The 22,668-nt window shown below is 47.6% G+C and overlaps 1 protein-coding gene across 1 annotated transcript in view; it reads left to right on the top strand.

Moving 5' to 3' along the window:
• LOC140409427 (proline-serine-threonine phosphatase-interacting protein 2-like) overlaps positions 1–22,668 on the top strand; it is a 147,162-nt gene that overhangs the window by 21,827 nt on the left and 102,667 nt on the right. Inside the window, 3 exon segments of the mRNA XM_072497863.1 lie at positions 1,020–1,094; positions 9,734–9,768; positions 18,413–18,519. Of these exon segments, the coding sequence (XP_072353964.1) occupies positions 1,020–1,094; positions 9,734–9,768; positions 18,413–18,519 (217 nt within the window).

Raw genomic sequence — 22,668 nt, forward strand, 5'->3', positions numbered from 1 at the left:
AATTTATTTATATTACCTGTGTCCAGTAACTTCTTGCTGGCAGTATAATGATTCCTTTGATATTAACATGCCCCATTGTTAACAAGGCCATGTCAGTTTATGTGCCTGAGTGAGTATGTAGACATGGGTTCATAGGTCCTAGAGATTCATTAATTGACACATACATTCCACAAGTTGCTGTTTAGTGTCAAGTGGAAAAAGAAAGCCGTTTGTCTGATATCACTGAGGACTAGGTCCACTATCCAGAAAGGACATAGTGGGGGGGATATGTTGGGAGACTTGACAGGGTGGATGCCCCCAGCCCAGGGGTGATCGGGGACATGTGGGGCAGTGGACCTGGCACGCTGGCTATGCCAACCTGGCACTACCAGGTTGGTGGTGGTGGGTGTCTGTGCCAGATTGGCACTGCCAAGGGGGTGAGGCTTGAAAGGGGTGGGCTTGGAAGGGGGGAGAGAGGGATGATTGCTACCGCGATTGGGGTGGGGGGGCTGATGCCAGCAAGAAGGGGGAGGGGGACATTAGTCCTGACGCTGGCAACGTTGCAGAGGGAGGCCTGAGCAGTCACCAGGTGTCCTTTTCTCTGTGAAGTCGGGTTTGCTGGTGCGTTTAGGCCCTGCATCTCTCAGTGCTGGTACAAATTATGCCCCCTCCAAAAAAAATGACTAAATGCGGGAAGATCGCGATGCATGATTGGCAGCAGTTTTCTCGCCCGAAGAAACACTGTCATTTTTTGAGGAATTCCATCTAGTGTGTCTTTCACTGAGAGAAATCTGTCACACTATTCACGACGCCCTATGCTACTCTTGCTCATGTATTTGCTTTGTTTGGCCCCTTGTTCCGCACTGTAACCAATCACTGTTTGTCGATGTATCATTTGTCAATGTTCTCTGTTGATAATTCTCTTTTGTCTACTGTGTACGTTCCCTCGGCCGCAGAAAAATACTTTTCACTGTACTTCGGTACATGTGACAATAAATCAAATCAGAATCAAATAATGAGATTGCATTTCTGTGAACCAGGGCTTCCATCGAGGAGAAGTACGGGAAGGAATTGGTGTCATTGTCAAAGAAAGTGTGTGGGCAAACTGAACTGAAGTAAGTGCATTCTTCAGATTAATCTTTCTGCTTAAAGTTCAAGAGTGTTCCGAAGGGGATTAAAATAAATCTGCCAAGTCCCCCCAAATATGATGGTTGATATGAAGGGTGATGAACCAGTATACATGGGAAAAGCTGAGGGAAGGAGGATTAGAATCCTGTCAGAGGCTAATGTTAATAAGGAGTATTTGGTCTGCACCACATTAATTTTTTCTTTAATGCGATGCAAATTGAAGGGAATCCTCTTCAATTAAGGTAATAACCGGTTTGGTATGTGGCAGATGGTATGGGGACACGTTCTGTCAGTGGACTAGTAATCCAGAGGCCCAGGCTAATACAAAAATACGAACATACAAATTAGGAGCAGGAGTAGGCCGCTCAGCTCCTCGAGCCTGCTCCACCATTCAATAAGATCATGGCTGATCTGATTGTAACCTCAACCCCACATTCCTGTCTACCCCTTTTGACGCCTTGCTTATCATAAATCTATCTACCTCTCCCTTAAAAATATTCAAAGACTCTGCTTCCACTGCCTTTTGAGGACGAGAGTTCCAAAGACTCTCTACCGCTGAGAGAAAAAAATTGGCCTGGTCTCTGTCCTAAATCTAGTTCTGGCTTCTCCCACACAAGGAAACACCCTCTCCACGTCGACTATGCCAGAAATCTTCAGTATCATATGTTTTGATCAAGTCACCTCTTACTCTTCTAAACACCAGTGGACACAAGCCCAGCCTGTTCAACCTTTCCTCATTAGACAACCTGCCAAGTCCAGGTATTAGTCAAGTAAATCTTCTCTGAACTGCTTCATACACATTTACAACATCCTTCCTTAAATGAGGAGATCAATACTGTAGGTTGCACTCCAGATGTGATCTCACCAATGCCCTGTATAACTGAAGTATAACTTCTCTACTTTTCCAATCAATTCCCCTCGCAACAAAGCTTAACATTCCATTAGTTTTCCTAATTACTCGCTGTACCTACATTCGAATCTTTTGTGATTCATGCATTAAGATTCCCAGATCCCTCTGCACTCCAGAGCTCTGCAATCTCTCACCATTCAGATATTTTAAAACATTTTTCCTGCCAAAATGGACACTTCCACACTTTCCCACATTGTACACCATCTGTCAGACCTTTTCGTATTTATAGCCCTTTGTAACATCATTCTGACCTCTTAACATCTTACTTCCATACCTTTGACCCCATTATCCAAGTCATGTATGTAAATTGTAAAATGTTGAGGCCCCAGCACTGACCCATGTGGTACACCACTTGTTACATCTTGCCAACCAGAAAATAATCCAATGGGCCAACTCTGTGTTTCTTGTTAGCTGGCCAATCTTCTATCCATACCAGTAAGATACCCCCTACACCTTGAGCTTTTATTATTTGCAACAACCAGGTTGGTATCTCATCAAGTGTCTTCTGGAAATCTAAATACAGTACATCCACAGGTTCCCCATGATCCACAGCATCTGTCACTACTTCAAAAAACTCCCAATAAATTGGTTTCCCTTTCACAAAACCATGTTGACTTTGCCTGATTGCCTGAATTTTTTCTGTTATAATGTCTTTAATGGTAGCTTTCCGATGACATGTTAAACTAACTGGCCTATAGTTGCCTACTTTCTGTCTTCCTCCCTTTTTGAACAAAGGGGTTACATTTTCCATTTTTCAATCTAATGGAATACTCTGGGGACATGGGTTTGAATCCTACAATGGCAGCTGGTGGGATTTAAATTCAATTAATAAAATATAGATTCAGTTCATTAAAATATAAAATATAAATTTAGTTAATAAAATATATACATCCCTGCACCAAAAAAAAGTCAAGCCTTAATGAATATCGTCCAGTGGCTCTGACATCCATCATCATGAACTGCTTAAGTCATGAAGGTTAGTCATGGCACGAATCAACTCCAGCCTCCCGGATTGCCTTGATCCACTACAGTTCGCCTACCGCTGCAACAGATCCATAGCAGACACCATCTCCATGGCCCTGCACTCAACACTGGAACACCTAGATAACAAAGACACCTATGTCAGACTCCTATTTATCGACTACAGCTTAGTCTTCAACACCATCATTCCTATGAAACTTATCTCCAAACTCCGTGGCCTTGGCCTCGGCTCCTCCTTCTGCGACTGGATCCTGAACTTTCTAACTCACCGGCCACAATCAGTAAGGATAGGCAACAACACCTCCTCCACGATCATCCTCAACACCGGTGCCCCACAAGGCTGTGTCCTCAGCCCCCTACTATACTCCTTATAGAACATAGAACATAGAAAAATACAGCACAGAACAGGCCCTTCGGCCCACGATGTTGTGCCGAACATTTGTCCTAGATTAATCATAGATTATCATTGGATTTACAGTGCAGAAGGAGGCCATTCGGCCCATTGAGTCTGCACCGGCTCTTGGAAAGAGCACCCTACCCAAAGTCAACACCTCCACCCAACACTAAGGGCAATTTTGGACCCTAAGGGCAATTTATCATGGCCAATCCACCTAACCTGCACATCTTTGGACTGTGGGAGGAAACCGGAGCACCCGGAGGAAACCCACGCAGACACGGGGAGGATGTGCAGACTCCGCACAGACAGTGACCCAAGCCGGAATTGAACCTCGGACCCTGGAGCTGTGAAACAATTGTGCTATCCACAATGCTACCGTGCTGCCCTTGAGAACAAATAAATCTACACTATATCATTTTACCATAATCCATGTACCTATCCAATAGCTACTTGAAGGTCCCTAATGTTTCCGACTCAACTACTTCCACAGGCAGTGCATTCCATGCCCCCACTACTCTCTGGGTAAAGAACCTACCTCTGACATCCCCCCTATATCTTCCACCATTCACCTTAAATTTATGTCCCCTTGTAATGGTTTGTTCCACCCGGGGAAAAAGTCTCTGACTGTCTACTCTATCTATTCCTCTGATCATCTTATAAACCTCTATCAAGTCGCCCCTCATCCTTCTCCGTTTTAATGAGAAAAGGCCTAGCACCCTCAACCTTTCCTCGTAAGACCTACTCTCCATTCCAGGCAACATCCTGGTAAATCTCCTTTGCACCTTTTCCAAAGTTTTCCACATCCTTCCTAAAATGAGGCGACCAGAACTGTACACAGTACTCCAAATGTGGCCGTACCAACGTTTTGTACAGCTGCATCATCACCTCACGGCTCTTAAATTCAATCCCTCTGTTAATGAACGCTAGCACACCATAGGCCTTCTTCACAGCTCTATCCACTTGAGTGGCAACTTTCAAAGATGTATGAACATAGACCCCAAGATCTCTCTGCTCCTCCACATTGCCAAGAACTCTACCGTTAACCCTGTATTCCGCATTCATATTTGTCCTTCCAAAATGGACAAACTCACACTTTTCAGGGTTAAACTCCATCTGCCACTTCTCAGCCCAGCTCTGCATCCTATCTATGTCTCTTTGCAGCCGACAACAGCCCTCCTCACTATCAACAACTCCACCAATCTTCGTATCGTCTGCAAATTTACTGACCCACCCTTCAACTCCCTCATCCAAGTCATTAATGAAAATCAAAAACAGCAGAGGACCCAGAACTGATCCCTGCGGTACGCCACTGGTAACTGGGATCCAGGCTGAATATTTGCCATCCACCACCACTCTCTGACTTCTATCGGTTAGCCAGTTCGTTATCCAACTGGCCAAATTTCCCACTATCCCATGCCTCCTTACTTTCTGCATAAGCCTACCATGGGGAACCTTATCAAATGCCTTACTAAAATCCATGTATACTACATCCACTGCTTTACCTTCATCCATATGCTTGGTCACCTCCTCAAAGAATTCAATAAGACTTGTAAGGCAAGACCTACCCCTCACAAATCCGTGCTGACTATCCCTAATCAAGCAGTGTCTTTCCAGATGCTCAGAAATCCTATCCTTCAGTACTCTTTCCATTACTTTGCCTACCACTGAAGTAAGACTAACTGGCCTGTAATTCCCAGGGTTATCCCTTGTCCCTATTTTGAACAGGGGCACGACATTCACCACTCTCCAATCCCCTGGTACCACCCCTGTTGACAGTTAGGACGAAAAGATCATTGCCAACGGCTCTACAATTTCATCTCTTGCTTCCCATAGAATCCTTGGATATATCCCGTCAGGCCCGGGGGATTTGTCTATCCTCAAGTTTTTCAAAATGCCGAACACATCTTCCTTCCTAACAAGTATTTCCTCGAGCTTACCAGTCTGTTTCACACTGTCCTCTCCAACAATATGGCCCCTCTCATTTGTAAATACAGAAGAAAAGTACTCGTTCAAGACCTCTCCTATCTCTTCAGACTCAATACACAATCTCCCGCTACTGTCCTTGATCGGACCTACCCTCGCTCTAGTCATTCTCATATTTCTCACATATGTGTAAAAGGCCTTGGGGGTTTCCTTGATCCTACCCGCCAAAGATTGTTCATGCTCTCTCTTAGCTCTCCTAATCCCTTTCTTCAGTTCCCTCCTGGCTATCTTGTATCCCTCCAATGCCCTGTCTGAACCTTGTTTCCTCAGCCTTACATAAGTCTCCTTTTTCCTCTTAACAAGACATTCAACCTCTCTTGTCAACCATGGTTCCCTCACTCGACCATCTCTTCCCTGCTTGACAGGGACATACATATCAAGGACACGCAGTACCTTATACACCTATGACTGTGTGGCCAAATTCCCGTCTAACTCAATTTTCAAATTTGCTGATGACACCACCGTAGTGGGTCGAATTTCAAACAATGACGAGACAGAGTACAGGAATGAGAGAGAGAATCTGGTGAACTGGTGCGACGACAATAATCTCTCCCTCAATGTCAGCAAAACAAAGGAGATTGTCATCGACTTAAGGAAGCGTAGTGGAGAACATGCCCCTGTCTACATCAATGGGAACGAAGTAGAAAGGGTCGAGAGCTTCAAGTTTTTAGGTGTACAGATCAGCAACAGCCTGTCCTGGTCCCCCCATGCCGACACTATAGTTAAGAAAGCCCACCAACGACTCTACTTTCTCAGAAGACTAAGGAAATTTGGCATGTCAGCTACGACCCTCACTTCTACAGATGCACCATAGAAAGCATTCTTTCTGGTTGTATCACAGCTTGGTATGGAGCCTGCTCTGCCCAAGACCGCAGGAAACTACAAAAGGTCATAAATGTAGCCCAGTCCATCACGCAAACCAGCCTCCCATCCATTGACTCTATCTATAATTCCCGCTGCCTCAGAAAGGCAGCCAGCATAATTAAGGACTCCACGCACCCGGGACATATTCTCTTCCACCTTCTTCCGTCAGGAAAAAGAGACCAAAGTTTGAGGTCACGTAACAAACGACTCAAGAACAACTTCTTCCCTACTGCCATCAGACTTTTGAATGTACCTACCTCGTATTAAGTTGTTTTTTTTCTCTACACCTTGCTATAACTGTAACATTATATTCTGCAGTCTCTCCTTCCTTCCCTATGTAAGGTATGCATTGTTTGTACAGCATGCAAGAAACAATACTTTTCACTGTATACTAATACATGTGACAATAATAAATCAAATCAAAAAATCAAATATAGAACATAAAGCTAGTCTCAGTAATGGTGACCATGACAACTAGCATTGATTATTGTAGAAACCCATATGGTTCACTAATGTCCTTCAGGGTAGCACGGTGGCCCAGTGGTTAGCACTGCTGCCTCACGGCACTGAGGTTCGATCCCGGCCCCGGGTCACTGTCCGTGTGGAGTTTGCAAATTCTCCCCGTGTCTGAGTGGGTCTCACCCCCACAACCCAAAGATGTACAGGGTATGTGGATATAAAAATGTTTTTTAAAAGTTTAATGATGTCGTTTAGGGAAGGAAATGTGCTGTCGTATTTGGTCTGGCCTAAATGTGACTCGAGACTCGCAGCAATGTGGTGGCACAGTGGTTAGCACTGCTGCCCAACAGTGCCAGGGACCTGGGTTCAATCTCAGCCTTGGGTGATTGTCTGCGTAGAGTTTGCACGTTCTCCCCATGTCTGTACAGTTTCCTCCGGGTGCTCTGGTTTCCTCCCACAGTCCAAAGATGTGCAGGTTAGGTGGATTGGCCATGCTAAATTGCCCCTTAGTATCCAAAGATATGTAGGTTAGGTGGGTTATGGGGATAGGGCAGGGGAGTGGGCCTAGGTAAAGTGCTTTTTCAGAAGGTCGATGCAGATATGATGGGCTGAATGACCTCCTTCTGCTCTGCAGGAATTCTATGACTCTTAAATGTCCTCTGAAATGACCTAGCAAGCCATTCAGTTCAAGGGCAATTAGGGATGGACAACACATGCTGATCTTGTCACATCCCAAAAAAGATTAAGTAGAAAAGATGCAATTCATCACTCTCTCTACATTATTTGAGCACAAAGATTTTATTTCAGCTCTTGGCATCCTGTTTGTCCTGGTCAGACTAAAGTATTGGCCACACTTCATTGCTCCCCTGACATTGTATTTATTCCTGTCCTTTGTTATTTTCTGTAGATCCACAATTTCTTGGAAAAAGTGGTAATTAAGTTGCCTTATTAGTAATTAATAGAATTAATTAATAGACTGTACAACTAAATGGTCTGCCAGGTCTTCTGAGGGCATAAGGAGTCAATTGCATAACATGAAATGGGATTAAACATAAGAACATAAGAACTAGGAGCAGGAGTAGGCCATCTGGCCCCTCGAGCCTGCTCTGCCATTCAATTAGATCATGGCTGATGGACTCCGCTCCACTTTCCGTCCCGAACACCATAACCCTTAATCCCTTTATTCTTCAAAAAACTATCTATCTTTATCTTTAAAACATTTAATGAAGGAACCTCAACTGCTTCACTGGGCAAGGAATTCCATAGATTCACAACCCTTTGGGTGAAGAAGTTACTCCTAAACTGAGTCTTAAATCTACTTCCCCTTAATTTTAGGCTATGCCCCCTAGTTCTGCTTTCACCCGCCAGTGGAAACAACCTGCCTGCATCTATCCTATGTATTCCCTTCATAATTTTATGTTTCTATAAGATCCCCCCTCATCCGTCTAAATTCCAATGTGTACAGTCCCAGTCTACTCAACCTCTCCTCGTAATCCAACCCCTTCAGCTCTGGGATTAACCTAGTGAATCTCCTCTGCACACCCTCCAGCACCAGTACGTCCTTTCTCCGGTAAGGAGACCAAAACTGAACACAATACTCCAGGTGTGGCCTCACTAACACCTTATACAATTGCAGCATAACCTCCCTAGTCTTAAACTCCATCCCTCTAGCAATGAAGGACAACATTCCATTTGCCTTCTTAACCACCTGTTGCACCTGTAAACCAACTTTTTGCGACTCATGCACAAGCACACCCATGTCTCTCTGCACAGCACCATGTTTTAATATTTTATCATTTAAATAATAATCCCGTTTGCTGTTATTCCTACCAAAATGGATAACCTCACATTTGTCAACATTGTATTCCATCTGCCAGACCCTAGCCCATTCACTTAACCTATCCAAATCCCTCTGCAGACTTCAGGTATCCTCTCTACGTTTTGCTTTACCACTCATCTTAGTGTCGTCTGCAAACTTGGACACATTGCCCTTGGTCCCCAACTCCAAATCATCTATGTAAATTGTGAACAATTGTGGGCCCAGCACTGATCCCTGAGGGACACCACTAGCTACTGATTGCCAACCAGAGAAAAACCTTTAATCCCCACTCTTTGTTTTCTATTAATTAACCAATCCTCTATCCATGCTACTACTTTACCCTTAATGCCATGCATCTTTATCTTATGCAGCAACCTTTTGTATGGCACCTTGTCAAACGCTTTCTGGAAATCCAGATATACCACATCCATTTTCTCCCCGTTATCTACCGCATTGGTAATGTCCTCAAAATTGCAGGCCACACCGAGTAAAAGTAACACTTCCCTTTTTCCTGGTGGACATAACAACTATGTGGCAGAGTCTGTCATGGTATCTTTCTCCGTTGCTACCTCACAAACTGTAGGCTTTAGTTACTGATTAACTGGACTAGTCATCTGAAAATAAAAAAATGCTGTTATGGTAGGTTGTGAAACTAAACTCAGTAAATCTAGTAAACTGTGGGTCAAGAGTGACTGTGATTGTTTGTCTGCAGAATTCAGGTTTCCTAAAGTTGTTCCTTGCCACCAGAGTGGCCTACATGAAACCCAATCCCAATATTTGGTTAATTCTTAATGCCCTCTGAAGTGGTCCCTCCTGCTACTTTTTTAACCCAACTAACAGATGGGTGATAAATCCCGAGAACAAAGTACTATAGAATTCCTACAGTGCAGAAGAAGGTCAGTTGGCCCATCGAGGCTGCACTCACCCTCGATCCGAAGTATACTATCATTGTGAATGTAAAGAAGGCTTGTTACACTTTCAGGTTACTTCTAATGAGGGCACAACTTGTTACAACTCTCTACTCTTATAAAGGGAGTTTAATAATTAGTTGAATGATCACATCTACAAGCGAAAGAACAACATTTGAAGTTTATAAAGAACACGGATTTAATCGTATATTTCAATGACTGTCGATCACTTCCTCTGCACTGATCATACCTTATAGTCCCAGCTGTCCGCTCAGTCTTCTCTTTTTCTTTGCTCCCCCCTCTAGCACTTTGAAGAGAGCGTTTGATGTCTTTAAGCAACGTAAGTATTTCCCTTTTCTAAGCTGCGAGTGAGAAGCTGGTGAAGTGGTCCCAGTTTTCTGCTAATGTTACTTTGAGCGGCATGCGAGAGTTGTTTTAGTTTGGATTCTGTGATTGGTGTTTGTGGGTTGTCTGCCATTGTGTACAGTGTGACACTCCGATGAGATAATACTGGACAAAAGCAGCAGTGCCGACTCGCTGCCATGAAGGACTATGACTGCAAGAGAGAGAGAGTTGAAACGTCGGAACTGATTTTATTAACCAGCGATTTGAGGGAGATTTTTTAATACTATAAATTATTAAATAGAAAAGGACTGTTCCTCCAGTTGAGGAGTCTAAATTTAGTGGACCGATATCATTCTGTTTTATAATTGGGTCCGTCAGTCTTGAACTCTAGGCATGGGACCTAGACAGATTATAGACATTGGGCTGGATTCTTCCGCCCAGCCCGCCGCAAGATCGCCACGGGTGAGACTATTATGGGCCAGGGTTTAGAAAACTCCAAAGTATATCATGGAGTTCACCTGACCCACGATTTTTAATAGATTGTGGTTATGGGGAGCACGTGGGTCCACTCTCCAGGTGTTATGCAACAGAGGCCCTAAGTATTTTTAAAACAAAACAATGTTTATTCTATGAACCCAGTTAACATTTTCTAAACACACAGTAAACATCTTATCAATCACCAGCACACGTAACCCCCACAGATACAATACTCTATAGGTAACCCTTAATACCTTTCCTAGCAACATCCAAAAGTTAAACCCTTTTTACAAAGACAGCAGGTTTAATTCTCTACAGAAACAGGAGAGAGAAATATACAGCATCTTGTTCGAATGCAGCTGTCCATCTCTGAAAACAAAACCAAAAACAAAACCAAAAACAGAGCCACAAAGCAGCTTTGCAGCTCAAAACGAAAGTAAAAAGACAGACAGCCCAGCTCCACCCACATACTGACATCACTGCAGCTATTTGATAAACAGCTAATTCTTAAAGGTACATCCACCTGACAGAGACGCGGACAGTGGAAAAGTCCATTGACCTCGGACAGGGTTCTCCGGTCGCCGGGCAGATGCGGCCAGAGAATACCGCCCATAATCTGGTATTTGCTCAATGCTTTTTAAATGTATTACATGTAAACAGGTCATAGAGTAGGCATGTTGCTCCTATATCTGATTCCAACCCCCCCCCCCCCACTCTCTCGTGTATCACACGTGACTAAGTGGTACATCATCAACTATGCCGTACATTAACGTATCCCATCTGTTCACCCTTTATGCTACAGTGGATACATGACCAAGTGCAAGAGATTTAGCACACGGAGCAGAAGAAACTGTTGACGCAGAGTAGGATGACCTGATTTTCAGAAGTGAAAACCAGGACAAACTGAGGTAATGCTCCCTCACAACAGAAACGGACTTCTCTTTGCAGTTCCTCACCTGCGGCAACCTCTCTGTTTTTATCATGGTGTTGCCAAAAACAGATTAGGCAGCCATGAATTGGTACCTTTTCTCCTGAAGCAGACCTGGGGCTTGATTCTCCGAGCCTCCGCAGTGAAATCGCGTTCGGCGCGGGGGCAGAGAATGGGCGTTCGTCCAGAAATCATGCCAGGCGCTGCTGAATCAATTCGCCCGGGAGTCGCGCGCGCAGATAGGGGGTCATTGGCAGAGCCCCCCCCAACTGCCGTGATTTTCCACGCGCAACTGGCCGAGTTCCCGACGGTGTGGGTCTAACCACGTATCGGCCGACAGGAACCGTGGGTGAAGGCTGCGGGCCCAGTCTGCGGCAGCCCTGGTGGGGGCATGGGGATCAAGTACCGGGGGGGGGGGGCCTCGTGCGGCTGGGAGGGGGGGCGTGATTGGGCAGGTAATATGGAGCGGCACGGGGCTGATCGCTGGGACCTTCTTTCCTGGTCCAGGACCGCCGGCTGAGTCCGCCATGTCGCATGGGACGGACGCCACAGGCCGCCCCCGTACGCATGCGCGGTCTCCGGACTGGAAGTGTGGGGCCCCGTATCCGCAGCCAGAGCTGCGAGAAGCATTCCGGGCCCTGCTAGCCCCCTGCAGATGGGAGAATCACTCAGGACTTTCTTAAGGGAAGTCCAGAGTGAAACGCTGGCGTGGGGTCATGGCCTCATTTTTGGAGAATCCAGCCCCTGAACTGTGCTGACTGATGTTGTGAAGCAGACACAAACTATACCAACTGCTGGGCAAAGTGGCAGATGTAGGACGCATGTGCAAACCTAAATTCAATTCTATCTTGTTCTGCTCCTGCAGAATAAATGGGAAAGCTGAAAACTGGGATATTTGAACCATTTTGCGGAAATGTCAGGACACTGGGGCACTGAATGAAAAACTGGTAGTGCCCCCAACAAATTCTAGCTGTTCACCTATCACAAGAGGCTGGATATTTGGCCCACAGGGGCCGGAATCCGAAGTGAATGGGAGCGAAATTTAGCCAGGGCAGGATGCCGGTTCCCCAGCTCCATCCTGCCTTTGGGTATCAGATGAAGATTAAATGAAGGAGTAAGTTTTGCGCATGAGCAGTGGGAGAGAGCACATCCTGAGTGAGACACAACCAGAGTGAGTGTGGGCATCGGGAATTTGGAGCGGGAATTCAGTGCAAAGGGGAAAGTGCTGCTTTTTTCTTTTTTTTTTGCTTTATAGATTTTTTAATCTTCAGAGTAGTCTTGCCCTGCTGCAGCAATAGAGGCAACAAGCTAATTGGTAAGTAGGGGTAATGTTTCTAATTTACTACTTTTATCACTTGGACTATAAGGTCTTTTTGTGGTTTGTAGTTTGTAGGGGTTATATTCTGCAGCAAGAAGGCCCTAGAGTATTTGATATTACCTGATATTAAGCATCTTCCAAAGGTTTAATTTAAAGGGGTAATTCATGGGAGAGTTCACAGCCATGGTTTGCTCCTTCTGCTCCATGTGGGAAGCAGGGAACATTTCCAGTGCCCGGGGCCAGCATGTGTGCCTGGACATGTCTCCTGGAAGCCCGGGTTTCTAAGCTGGAGTGGCGGCTGGGGACATTGTGGAGCATCCACGAGGCGGAGACTATCGTGGATAGCACATACAGAGAGGTGGTCACACTGCAGGCTGAGACATCACAGGCAGGAAGGGAATGGGTGACCACCAGGCAGAGCAAGAGGACTAGGCAGGCAGTGCAGGAATCTCCTGTGGACATTCCTCTGCTAAACATATATACTATTTTGGATACCGTTGAAGGGAATTGGCGGATTTGTTCAATGTGGATAAGTGTGAGGTTCTCCATTTTGATCAAAAAAATGGAAAGGCACCTTATGATCTAAATGGAAAGGAACTGCGAAGTGCTTCAGTGCAGACAGATCTGGGTGTCCACGTGCATAAATCTCAGAAAATTAACATGCAGGTACAGCAGGTAATAAAGAGTCCTGGCCTTTTATAGCTAAAGGAATAGAGTAATAATAATAATCTTTATTGTCACAAGTAGGCTTACATTAACGCTGCAATGAAGTTACTGTGAAAACATAAAGTAGGGAAGTGTTGCTCCAACTATACAAGGTATTGGTGAGATCGCACCTCCAGTACTCTGTACAGTTTGGTCCCCCTTCTTGAAGAGGGATGTAGTTGCATTCGAAAAGAGGCAGTTCAGAGGAAGTTCACTATATCGATGAGGATTTGTCTTGTGAGGAGAGGTTGAGTAGCTTCGGCCGATACTTGTCTCGAATTTCGAAGAGTGAGAGGAGATCTAATTGAGGTATATAAGACGATAAATGGTATTGACAAAGTAGACATAGAGTGGATTTTGCCTCTTGTAGGGCAATCTAGAATGAAAGGTCATAATTTTAGGATAAGGGGTAGCAGATTTTAAAAGGGATGAGGAGAAATTGCTTCTCTCAAAAGGCTGGGAATCTGTGGAATTCACTACCCCAGAGTGCAGTGGATGCTGGGACATTGAGTTAATTTAAGGAACAGATAGACAAATTTTTAATTAGTAATGGGTTGAAGATGGAGAACGGGCAGGAAAGTGAAGTTGAGACTGAGAGGAGATCAGCCATGATCATATTGCATGGTGGAGCAGGCTCGAGGGGCTGAATTACTCCGAGTTTCCTATGTCTTACAGTCAGAAACGGGAATTTATAATGGAGAACAAAGAAATGGCTGACCAACTACGTATATACTTTGATTCTGTCTTCACAATGGGGACACAAATAACATATCAGAAATGTTGTGGAATGCAGGGTTTAGTGAGAGGGAGGAACTGTAGGAGTTCAATTTTAGTAGAGAAATGGTGTTGGGGAAATTGATGGGATTGAAGGCTGATAAATCCCAGGGCCTGATGATCTATATCCCAGAGTACTTAAGGAACTGGCCCTACAAATAGTGGATTCATTGGCAGCCATCTTGCAAGATTCTATAGACTCTGGAACAGTTCCTACAAATTGGAGGGGAGCTAAAGTAACCTCGCTATTTTAAAATGGGAGGTAGAGAAAAAACAGGGAATTATAGACCAGTCAGCCTGATGTCGGTAGTGGGAAAAATTCTCGAGTCCATTATCAAAGATTTTACAGCAGAGCACCTGGAAAACATGGCAGAATCAGACAGAATCAGCATGGAATTACCTGATAAATCTACTCGACTTCTTCAAGGATGTACCTAGTAGAGTTGATGAGGTAGAGTCAGTGGGTGTGGTTTATTTGGACTTTTGGGAGGCTTCCGACGAAGTCCCACATAAGAGATTAGTGTGTAAAATCACAGCTCAGGAGATTATGGGTAGTGTATTGAGATGGGTAGAAAACTGGTTGGCAGACAGGAAACAAAGAGCAGGAATTAACGGCAGTTAGGAATGGCAGTGACTATTGGGATACTGCAGGGATCAGTGCTGGGACCCCAGATATTCAGATGAGGGAGCTAACTATAATGGGTGTAATTCTCCCCCAACGGCGCGATGACCGCCGACTGGCGCCCAAATTGGCGCCAATCAGACGGGCATCGCGCCGACCCAAAGGTGCGGAATGCTCCGCATCTTTGGCGGCCTAGCCCCGACATTGAGGGGCTAGGCCGGCACCGGAGGGATTTCCGCCCCGCCAGCTGGCGGAAATGGCGTTTGTTGCCCCGCCAGCTGGCGCGGAAATGCGGCGCATGCGCGGGAGCGTCAGCGGCCGCTGAAAGTTTCCCGCGCATGCGCAGTGGGGAGAGTCACTTCCGCCTCCGCCATGGTGGAGACCATGGCAGAGGCGGAAGGGAAAGAGTGCCCCCACGGCACAGGCCTGCCCGCGGATCGGTGGGCCCCGATCGCGGGCCAGGCCACCGTGGGGGCACCCCCCGGGGTCAGATCACCCCGCGCCCCCCCCCCCCCAGGACCCCGGAGCCCGCCCACGCCGCCTGGTCCCGCCGGTAAATACCAGCTTTGATTTACGCCGGCGGGACAGGCAATTTCTGGGCGGGACTTCGGCCCATCCGGGCCGGAGAATTGAGCGGGGGGTCCCGCCAACCGGCACAGCCCGATTCCCGCCCCCGCCCAATCTCCGGTACTGGAGACTTCGGCGGGGGCGGGGGTGGGATTCACGGCGGCCACCGGCCATTCTCCGACCCGGCGGGGGGTCGGAGAATGACGCCCAATATCTCCAATTTGCAGATAGCACAAAGCTGGGTGGGCGGTTGAGCTGTGAGGAGGATGCAGAGATTCTTCAGTGTGATTTGGACAAGTTGAGTGAGTGGGCAAATGCAATGCAGATGCAGTATTTTTTTTAAACGTGTTTTTATTGGGTTTTGTACATGATATAAATACAGATATATACACATAAAAACAAAACACAAAGGAAGTAGGAAACACGTAATAGAAAGGGGGGACTCTTTCTCCCCCCCCCCCCCCCCCCCCCACCTCCTTTCTTTTTTTTCTTTTTACATAACAGCAAAACAGGGTGGAGGGGGCATCCGGGTGCTGCCCCTAATGTTATTTACATTTCTCGGTGCGGTGGCCTCGGCCATTGTTCGTTTTCTTCTTCCCATTTTTTTAAACTCTCTCTCGCCTTGCTGTGGTTGTTGTGGCCATTGTCCCCCTCCCCCCGGGTCCTCCCTCACTTCTGTCTTGTCCTGACTATTTATCCCTGGCTTCTTCTTTAATTATGTAGTCGTCACAAACAGGTCCCGGGACAGTCGGGTGACTGGCTCCCACGTTTTGAGGAAGCCATCTTCCGACCCACAGATGGCAAATTCCGACAGGTCGGACAGCCAGTCTGCAGCTTTAGGTGGTGCCGCTGACCGCCAGCCGAACAGGATTCTACGGCAGGCGATCAGGGAGGCAAAGGCAAGGGCGTCTGCCTTCCTCCCCATGAAGAGATCTGGCTGATCTGATACCCCAAAGACCACCACTTTCGGGCACGGCTCCCCCCTCATCACCACCACTTTGGACATCGCCTTGAAGAAGGCTGTCCAGTACCCTGGGGCAAGACCACAACATGTGGGCGTGGCTGGCTGGGCCTCCTTGGCACTGCTCACATCTGTCCTCCACCTCCGGGAAGAACCTACTCATTTGCGTTCTTGTTCAGTGGGCTCAATGTATCACTTTTAGTTGCGTTAGGTTGAGCCTTGCGCACGTGGACGTGGAGTTGACCCTGTGCAGTGCTTCCTCCCATTTCCTCCTTGTCGCATCCAGTTCGGTGTCTGCCCTCTCTATCAGTCTTTTGTACATGTTGGCAGATACAGTATAATGTGGATAAATGTGCAGTTATCCACTTTCATTGGAAAAACAGGAAGGCAGATTATTAGCTGAATGGCTATAAATGAAGAGAGGGGTGGTTGCAAAGGGGCCTGGGTGTCCTCATACACCAGCTGCTAAAGGTAAGCATGCAGGTACAACAGGGAGTAAAGAAGGCAAATGCTATGCTGGCCTTCATTGCAAGAGGATTTGAATACAGGAGTAGGGTTCTGAGTTGGATAAAGATGATATAATTAATGGGAGCAGCCAGGTCTGTCTGTAGTTTTGCAGTTTGATTTGGGTTTGGCAATATGCTAGGGGTTTTTAAGTTGAGCAGCAGTTTTGCCAAATGCTGTAAGGTTGCGCAGGAGTCTGACAGAGACAGAAGGATCTGCAGGCTTGCCTGAAAAGGGTGTGTCTCTACTTTCCTGAAAGGAAATTTCTGCACAATTGTGCAGCAAGTATCCCTGTGTTGGCTAACTTTATTTACCAGGGGCTTTTGTGGGCAGCACGGTAGCATAGTGGTTAGCACAATTGCTTCATAGCTCCAGGGTCCTTGGTTCGATTCCCGGCTTGTGTCACTGTCTGTGTGGAATCTGCACGTTCTCCCCGTGTGTGCGTGGGTTTCCTCCCGGGTGCGCCGGTTTCCTCCCACAGTCCAAAGATGTGCAGGTTAGGTGGATTGGCCATGCTAAATTGCCCTTAGTGTCCAAAATTGACCTTAGTGTTGGGTGGGGTTACTGGGTTATGGGGCTAGGGTGGAGGTGTATGGTTGGGTAGGGTGCTCTTTCCAAGAGCCAGTGCAGACTCGATGGGCCGAATGGCCTCCTTCTGCACTGTAAATTCTATGACCTGTAATGGGCTTTGCTTAATTGGAGATAGAGACGGTAGAAGTTAGTAGTTAGTGTTTCTTTTTATTTTAAGAATTGTTTAACTGTTAATTGAAAAGATATCTTCTGTGATGTTAATGTGGTTACTCGTGTGAATAATAAAGTTTAGTTTAATATGACAGCTCCCTATTTGTCACTGGAATCACCTCTGGGGCAAAGTATCATTTCCTCACAGTTTACAAATAGAAAAATTGTTGGTTTTATGAAGTCATGGGGAGTCCACACTGAGTTGTAAATCAAAGAAACGTAATTTTATTTACAAAGCTATAATGCACGGTGGTGCAGTGGTTAGCACTGCTGCTTCTCGCCGCTGAGGACCCAGTTTCGATCCCGGCCCTGGGTCACTGTCCGTGTGGAGTTTGCACGTTCTCCCTGTGTCTGCTTGGGTCTCACCCGTCAACCCAAAGGTATGCAGGGTAGGTGGACTGGCCACTTTAAATTGCCCATTAATTTGAAAAATAAAATTAAAATTAAATTAATTGAAGAAAAAGCTACAGTACACAGTTCCCGGTAGATCCCAACTGGGTCTTAACGGTCAGTGCCGAATTGGCCGACCTCATATACAAATGGAGAAAGCTTACCCCACCCTCTTAATGAGGGAGCTTATACTCCGCAAGGGACACGGGGAAGACGATCATCCCCACCCCGTAACCCCCGTGGGTGGGTTATGACATTTGTGGTTCCTTGTCTGGTTTCCTAATATAATTTGCAGAATTTCCTGATGTGACTCTGCCTCACCTCCCCAACCACTTTTACTCTCAGATGTGGCTACACAATCGTTACAGCTATTGATCAACACTCTGGTCAAAAATGTCAAAAATGTCATGCCTGTCAGCACAGTGTGGACGCATCCAACCCGCAAGTTATTACCAACGTTGTTAACACCATCTTCCTCACCTGTTTCCTGCCGGCCACAAAATATTCACATACCAATTGGTCATAAATCTTAATATACTCACAAGCTTCCGATTTCTGCCTGATCCTCAACCAATACATCTGAAACACCGGGAATGGTTTGCAAGCGTACTAATGGAGAGCTATTAATTTTGCCTCGCTTCATTTCTTCCAGAGATGGAGAATGTGGGACTGTTGCACATCCAGCTGGCAGTCAGCTTACGTGAAGAGATGAAGAAGCTGGAGGAATTTCGGGAAAAGCAAAAAGATCACCGGAAAAAGGTGATCTGGTTGTACATCTTGTTGAAAGCAATGGTTGTTATCCTAGTCACTTCCTTTTGTTTTCTTTCCCTCTTCCCCAGCTTCTCTTGAAAAGACTGCTTTATTTGCTTTTCATTCTTGCCTTTTTGAATCTAGTTACTCTGGTCTCCTTACTTTAGACTCCAACCTAAATTAATTTTGGCTTACTGTGGCCTCATGAGTATCTGTCCGGCTTCTGATATCTAGGCAAGTATTTGATAGTGCGTGTCTCCCCCCCCCCCCCCCCCCCCCCCGGCTGACCATTGTCTACCGTCCGATCCCCTTAAGGCAAATGTCACCCTCTCCAATTTAATGAACCCTGCCATATCATTGATCCCGGATTCCACGCTTGGGGGCCTCGCATCTTTCCACTGAAGAAGAATCCTTCGCCGGGCTACCAGGGACGCAAAGGCCAGAATTCCGGCCTCTTTCGCCTCCTGCACTCCCGGCTCCTCTGCAACTCCAAATATTGCGAGCTCCCAGCTCGGTTTAACCCTGGATCCTACCACCCTCGACACCGTCCTCGCTGCGCTCTTCCAAAATTCCTCCAGCGCTGGGCATGCCCAGAACATATGGATGTGGTTTGCTGGGCTCCCTAAGCACCTAACACACCTGTCCTCACCCCAATAAAATCGGCTCATCCTTGTCCAGGTCATGTGTGCCCTGTGCAGCACCTTAAACTGTATGAGGCTGAGCCTCGCGCACGAAGAGGAAGAGTTCACCTTCCCTAGGGCATCTGCCCACGTCCCCTCCTCGATCTCCTCCCCCAACTCCTCCTCCCACTTACCTTTCAGCTCCTCCACCGAGGCCTCCTCCTCCTGCATCACCTGGTATGTTGCCGAGATATTCCCCTCTCCAACCCACACCCCCAAGAGCACCCTGTCCTGTACCGTGCGTGGCGGCAGCAGCAGGAATTCCACTACTTGCCGCCTGGCAAACGCCCTTACCTGTAGATACCTAAAGGTGTTTCCCGGGGGGAGCCCGTGCTTCTCCTCCAGCTCACCCAGGCTTGCAAACTTCCCATCCACAAACAGGTCCCCCAACCTTCTTATCCCTGCCCTGTGCCACCCCGAAAACCCTCCATTCTCCCTCGGACAAACCGGTGGTTCCCCCGTATCGGGGCCCCCACTTCCCCCCTGTGCCACTTTCATTGCCCCCAGATTTTGAGGGTAGATGCCACCACCGGGCTCATGGTATACCTCATTGGAGAGAGCGGCAGCGGCGCCGTTGCCAGCGCCCCCAGACTCGTACCCTCACAAGACGCCGTCTCCAGCCACTTCCATGCCGCCCCCTCCCCCTCCATCACCCACTTGCGCACCATTGGCGTCCCAGTAGTACCCGCAGAGGTTGGGCAGTGCCAGCCCCCCCCCCCCATCCCTACGCCGCTCCAGGAACACCCTTCTCACCCTCGGAGTCCCTCGCGCCCACACAAACCCCGTTATGCTCCTGTTGACCCGCCTAAAGAAGGCTTCGGATATGAATGGGGAGGCACTGGAACAGGAACAAAAACCTTGGGAGCACCGTCAACTTGATTGACTTTGGATCCTCACTGTCTTCAGGTGATGTCCCGGAGGACTGGAGAATAGCCAATGTTCTCTGTTTAAGAAGGGTAGCAAGGATAATCCAGGGAACTACAGGCCGGTGAGCCTTACTTCAGTGGTAGGGAAATTACTGGAGAGAATTCTTCGAGACAGGATCTACTCCCATTTGGAAGCAAATGGACGTATTAGTGAGAGGCAGCATGGTTTTGTGAAGGGGAGGTCGTGTCTCACTAACTTGTTAGAGTTTTTTGAGGAGGTCACAAAGATGATTGATGCAGGTAGGGAAGTGGATGTTGTCTATATGGACTTCAGTAAGGCCTTTGACAAGGTCCCTCATGGTAGACTAGTACAAAAGGTGAAGTCACACGGGATCAGTGGTGAGCTGGCAAGGTGGATACAGAACTGGCTAGGGCATAGAAGGCAGAGAGTAGCAATGGAAGGATGCTTTTCTAATTGGAGGGCTGTGACCAGTGGTGTTCCACAGGGATCAGTGCTGGGACCTTTGCTGTTTGTAGTATATATAAATGATTTGGAGGAAAATGTAACTGGTCTGATTAGTAAGTTTGCAGACAACACAAAAGTTGGTGGAATTGCGGATAGCGATGAGGACTGTCAGAGGATACAGCAGGATTTAGATTGTTTGGAGACTTGGGCGGAGAGATGGCAGATGGAGATTAATCCGGACAAATGTGAGGTAATGCATTTTGGAAGGGCTAATGCAGGTAGGGAATATACAGTGAATGGTAGAACCCTCAAGAGTATTGAAAGTCAGAGAGATCTGGGAGTACAGGTCCACAGATCACTGAAAGGGGCAACACAGGTGGAGAAGGTAGTCAAGAAGGCATACGGCATGCTTGCCTTCATTGGCCGGGGCATTGAGTATAAGAATTGGCAAGTCATGTTGCAGCTGTATAGAACCTTAGTTAGGCCACACTTGGAGTATACTGTTCAATTCTGGTCGCCACACTACCAGAAGGATGTGGAGGCTTTAGAGAGGGTGCAGAAGAGATTTACCAGAATGTTGCCTGGTATGGAGGGCATTAGCTATGAGGAGCGGTTGAATAAACTCGGTTTGTTCTCACTTGAATGAAGGAGGTTGAGGGGCGACCTGATAGAGGTCTACAAAATTATGAGGGGCATAGACAGAGTGGATAGTCAGAGGCTTTTTCCCAGGGTAGAGGGGTCAATTACTAGGGGGCATGGGTTTAAGGTGAGAGGGGCAAGGTTTAGAGTAGATGTACGAGGCAAGTTTTTTACACAGATGGTAGTGGGTGCCTGGAACTCACTACCGGAGGAGGTGGTGGAAGCAGGGACGATAGTGACATTTAAGGGGCATCTTGACAAATACATGAATAGGATGGGAATAGAGGGATACGGACCCAGGAAGTGTAGAAGATTGTAGTTTAGCCGGGCAGCATGGTCGGGACGGGCTTGGCGGGCCGAAGGGCCTGTTCCTGTGCTGTACATTTCTTTGTTCTTTGTTCTTTGTTTGACTGCACCCTACCCGCCATGGACAGCGGCAACGCGTCCCACCTCTTAAACTCCTCCTCCATTTGCTCCACCAGCCTCGTGAAATTAAGTCTATGCAGGGCCCCCAGCTCCTGGCCACCTGGACCCCCAAATACCTGAAGCTCCTCTCCGCCCTTTTTAGTGGGAGCTCGCCAATCCCCCTCTCCTGGTCCCCTGGGTGAACCACGAACAACTCGTTCTTCCCCATGTTGAGCTTATACCCTGAGAAATCCCCAAACTCCATGAGGATCCTCATTACCTCCGGCATTCCCCCCACCGGGTCCGCCACATATAGCAGCAAGTCGTCCGCATAGAGCGACACCCTATGCTCCTCCCCACCCCGCACCAGCCCCCTCCAGTTCCTCGACTCCCTCAGTGCCACAGCCAGGGGTTGAATCGCCAGTGCGAAGAGCAGGGGGGACAGGGGACACCCCTGCCTCGTCCCTCGATGCAACCGAAAGTACTCAGACCTCCTCTTGTTCGTGGCCACACTCGCCATCGGGACCTCGTACAACAGCCTGACCCACCTGACGAACCCCTCCCCAAACCCGAACCTCTTCAGCACCTCCCACAAGTACCCCCATTCTACCCTATCGAAGGCCTTCTCAGCGTCCATCGCCGCCACTATCTTCGCCTCCCCCTCCCTCGCCGGCATCATAATAACGTTCATGAGCCTCCGCACATTCGCGTTGACCTGCCTCCCCTTCATGAACCCCGTCTGGTCTTCGTGGATGACCTGCGGCACCCAATCCTCAATTCTCGTGGCTAAGACCTTCGCCAGCACCTTGGCATCCACATTTAACAACAAAATCGGCCTGTAAGACCCACACTGCAGGGGATCTTTGTCCCGCTTCAGGATCAAGGAGATCAGTACCCAAGACATCGTCGGGGGCATCGCCCCCCTCCCTTGCCTCATTGAAGGTCCTAACCAGCAACGGGCCCAACAGGTCCACATATCTCTTGTAAAATTCGACCGGGAAACCGTCCGGCCCCGCTGCCTTCCCCGCCTGCATGCTCCCTATCCCTTTGGCCAGCTCCTCCAACCCAATCGGGGCCCCTAATCCCGCCACCAGTCCCTCCT

The sequence above is a fragment of the Scyliorhinus torazame genome, chromosome 3 (assembly GCF_047496885.1).
Source record: "Scyliorhinus torazame isolate Kashiwa2021f chromosome 3, sScyTor2.1, whole genome shotgun sequence".
In the NCBI taxonomy this organism is placed as follows: Eukaryota; Metazoa; Chordata; class Chondrichthyes; order Carcharhiniformes; family Scyliorhinidae; genus Scyliorhinus; species Scyliorhinus torazame.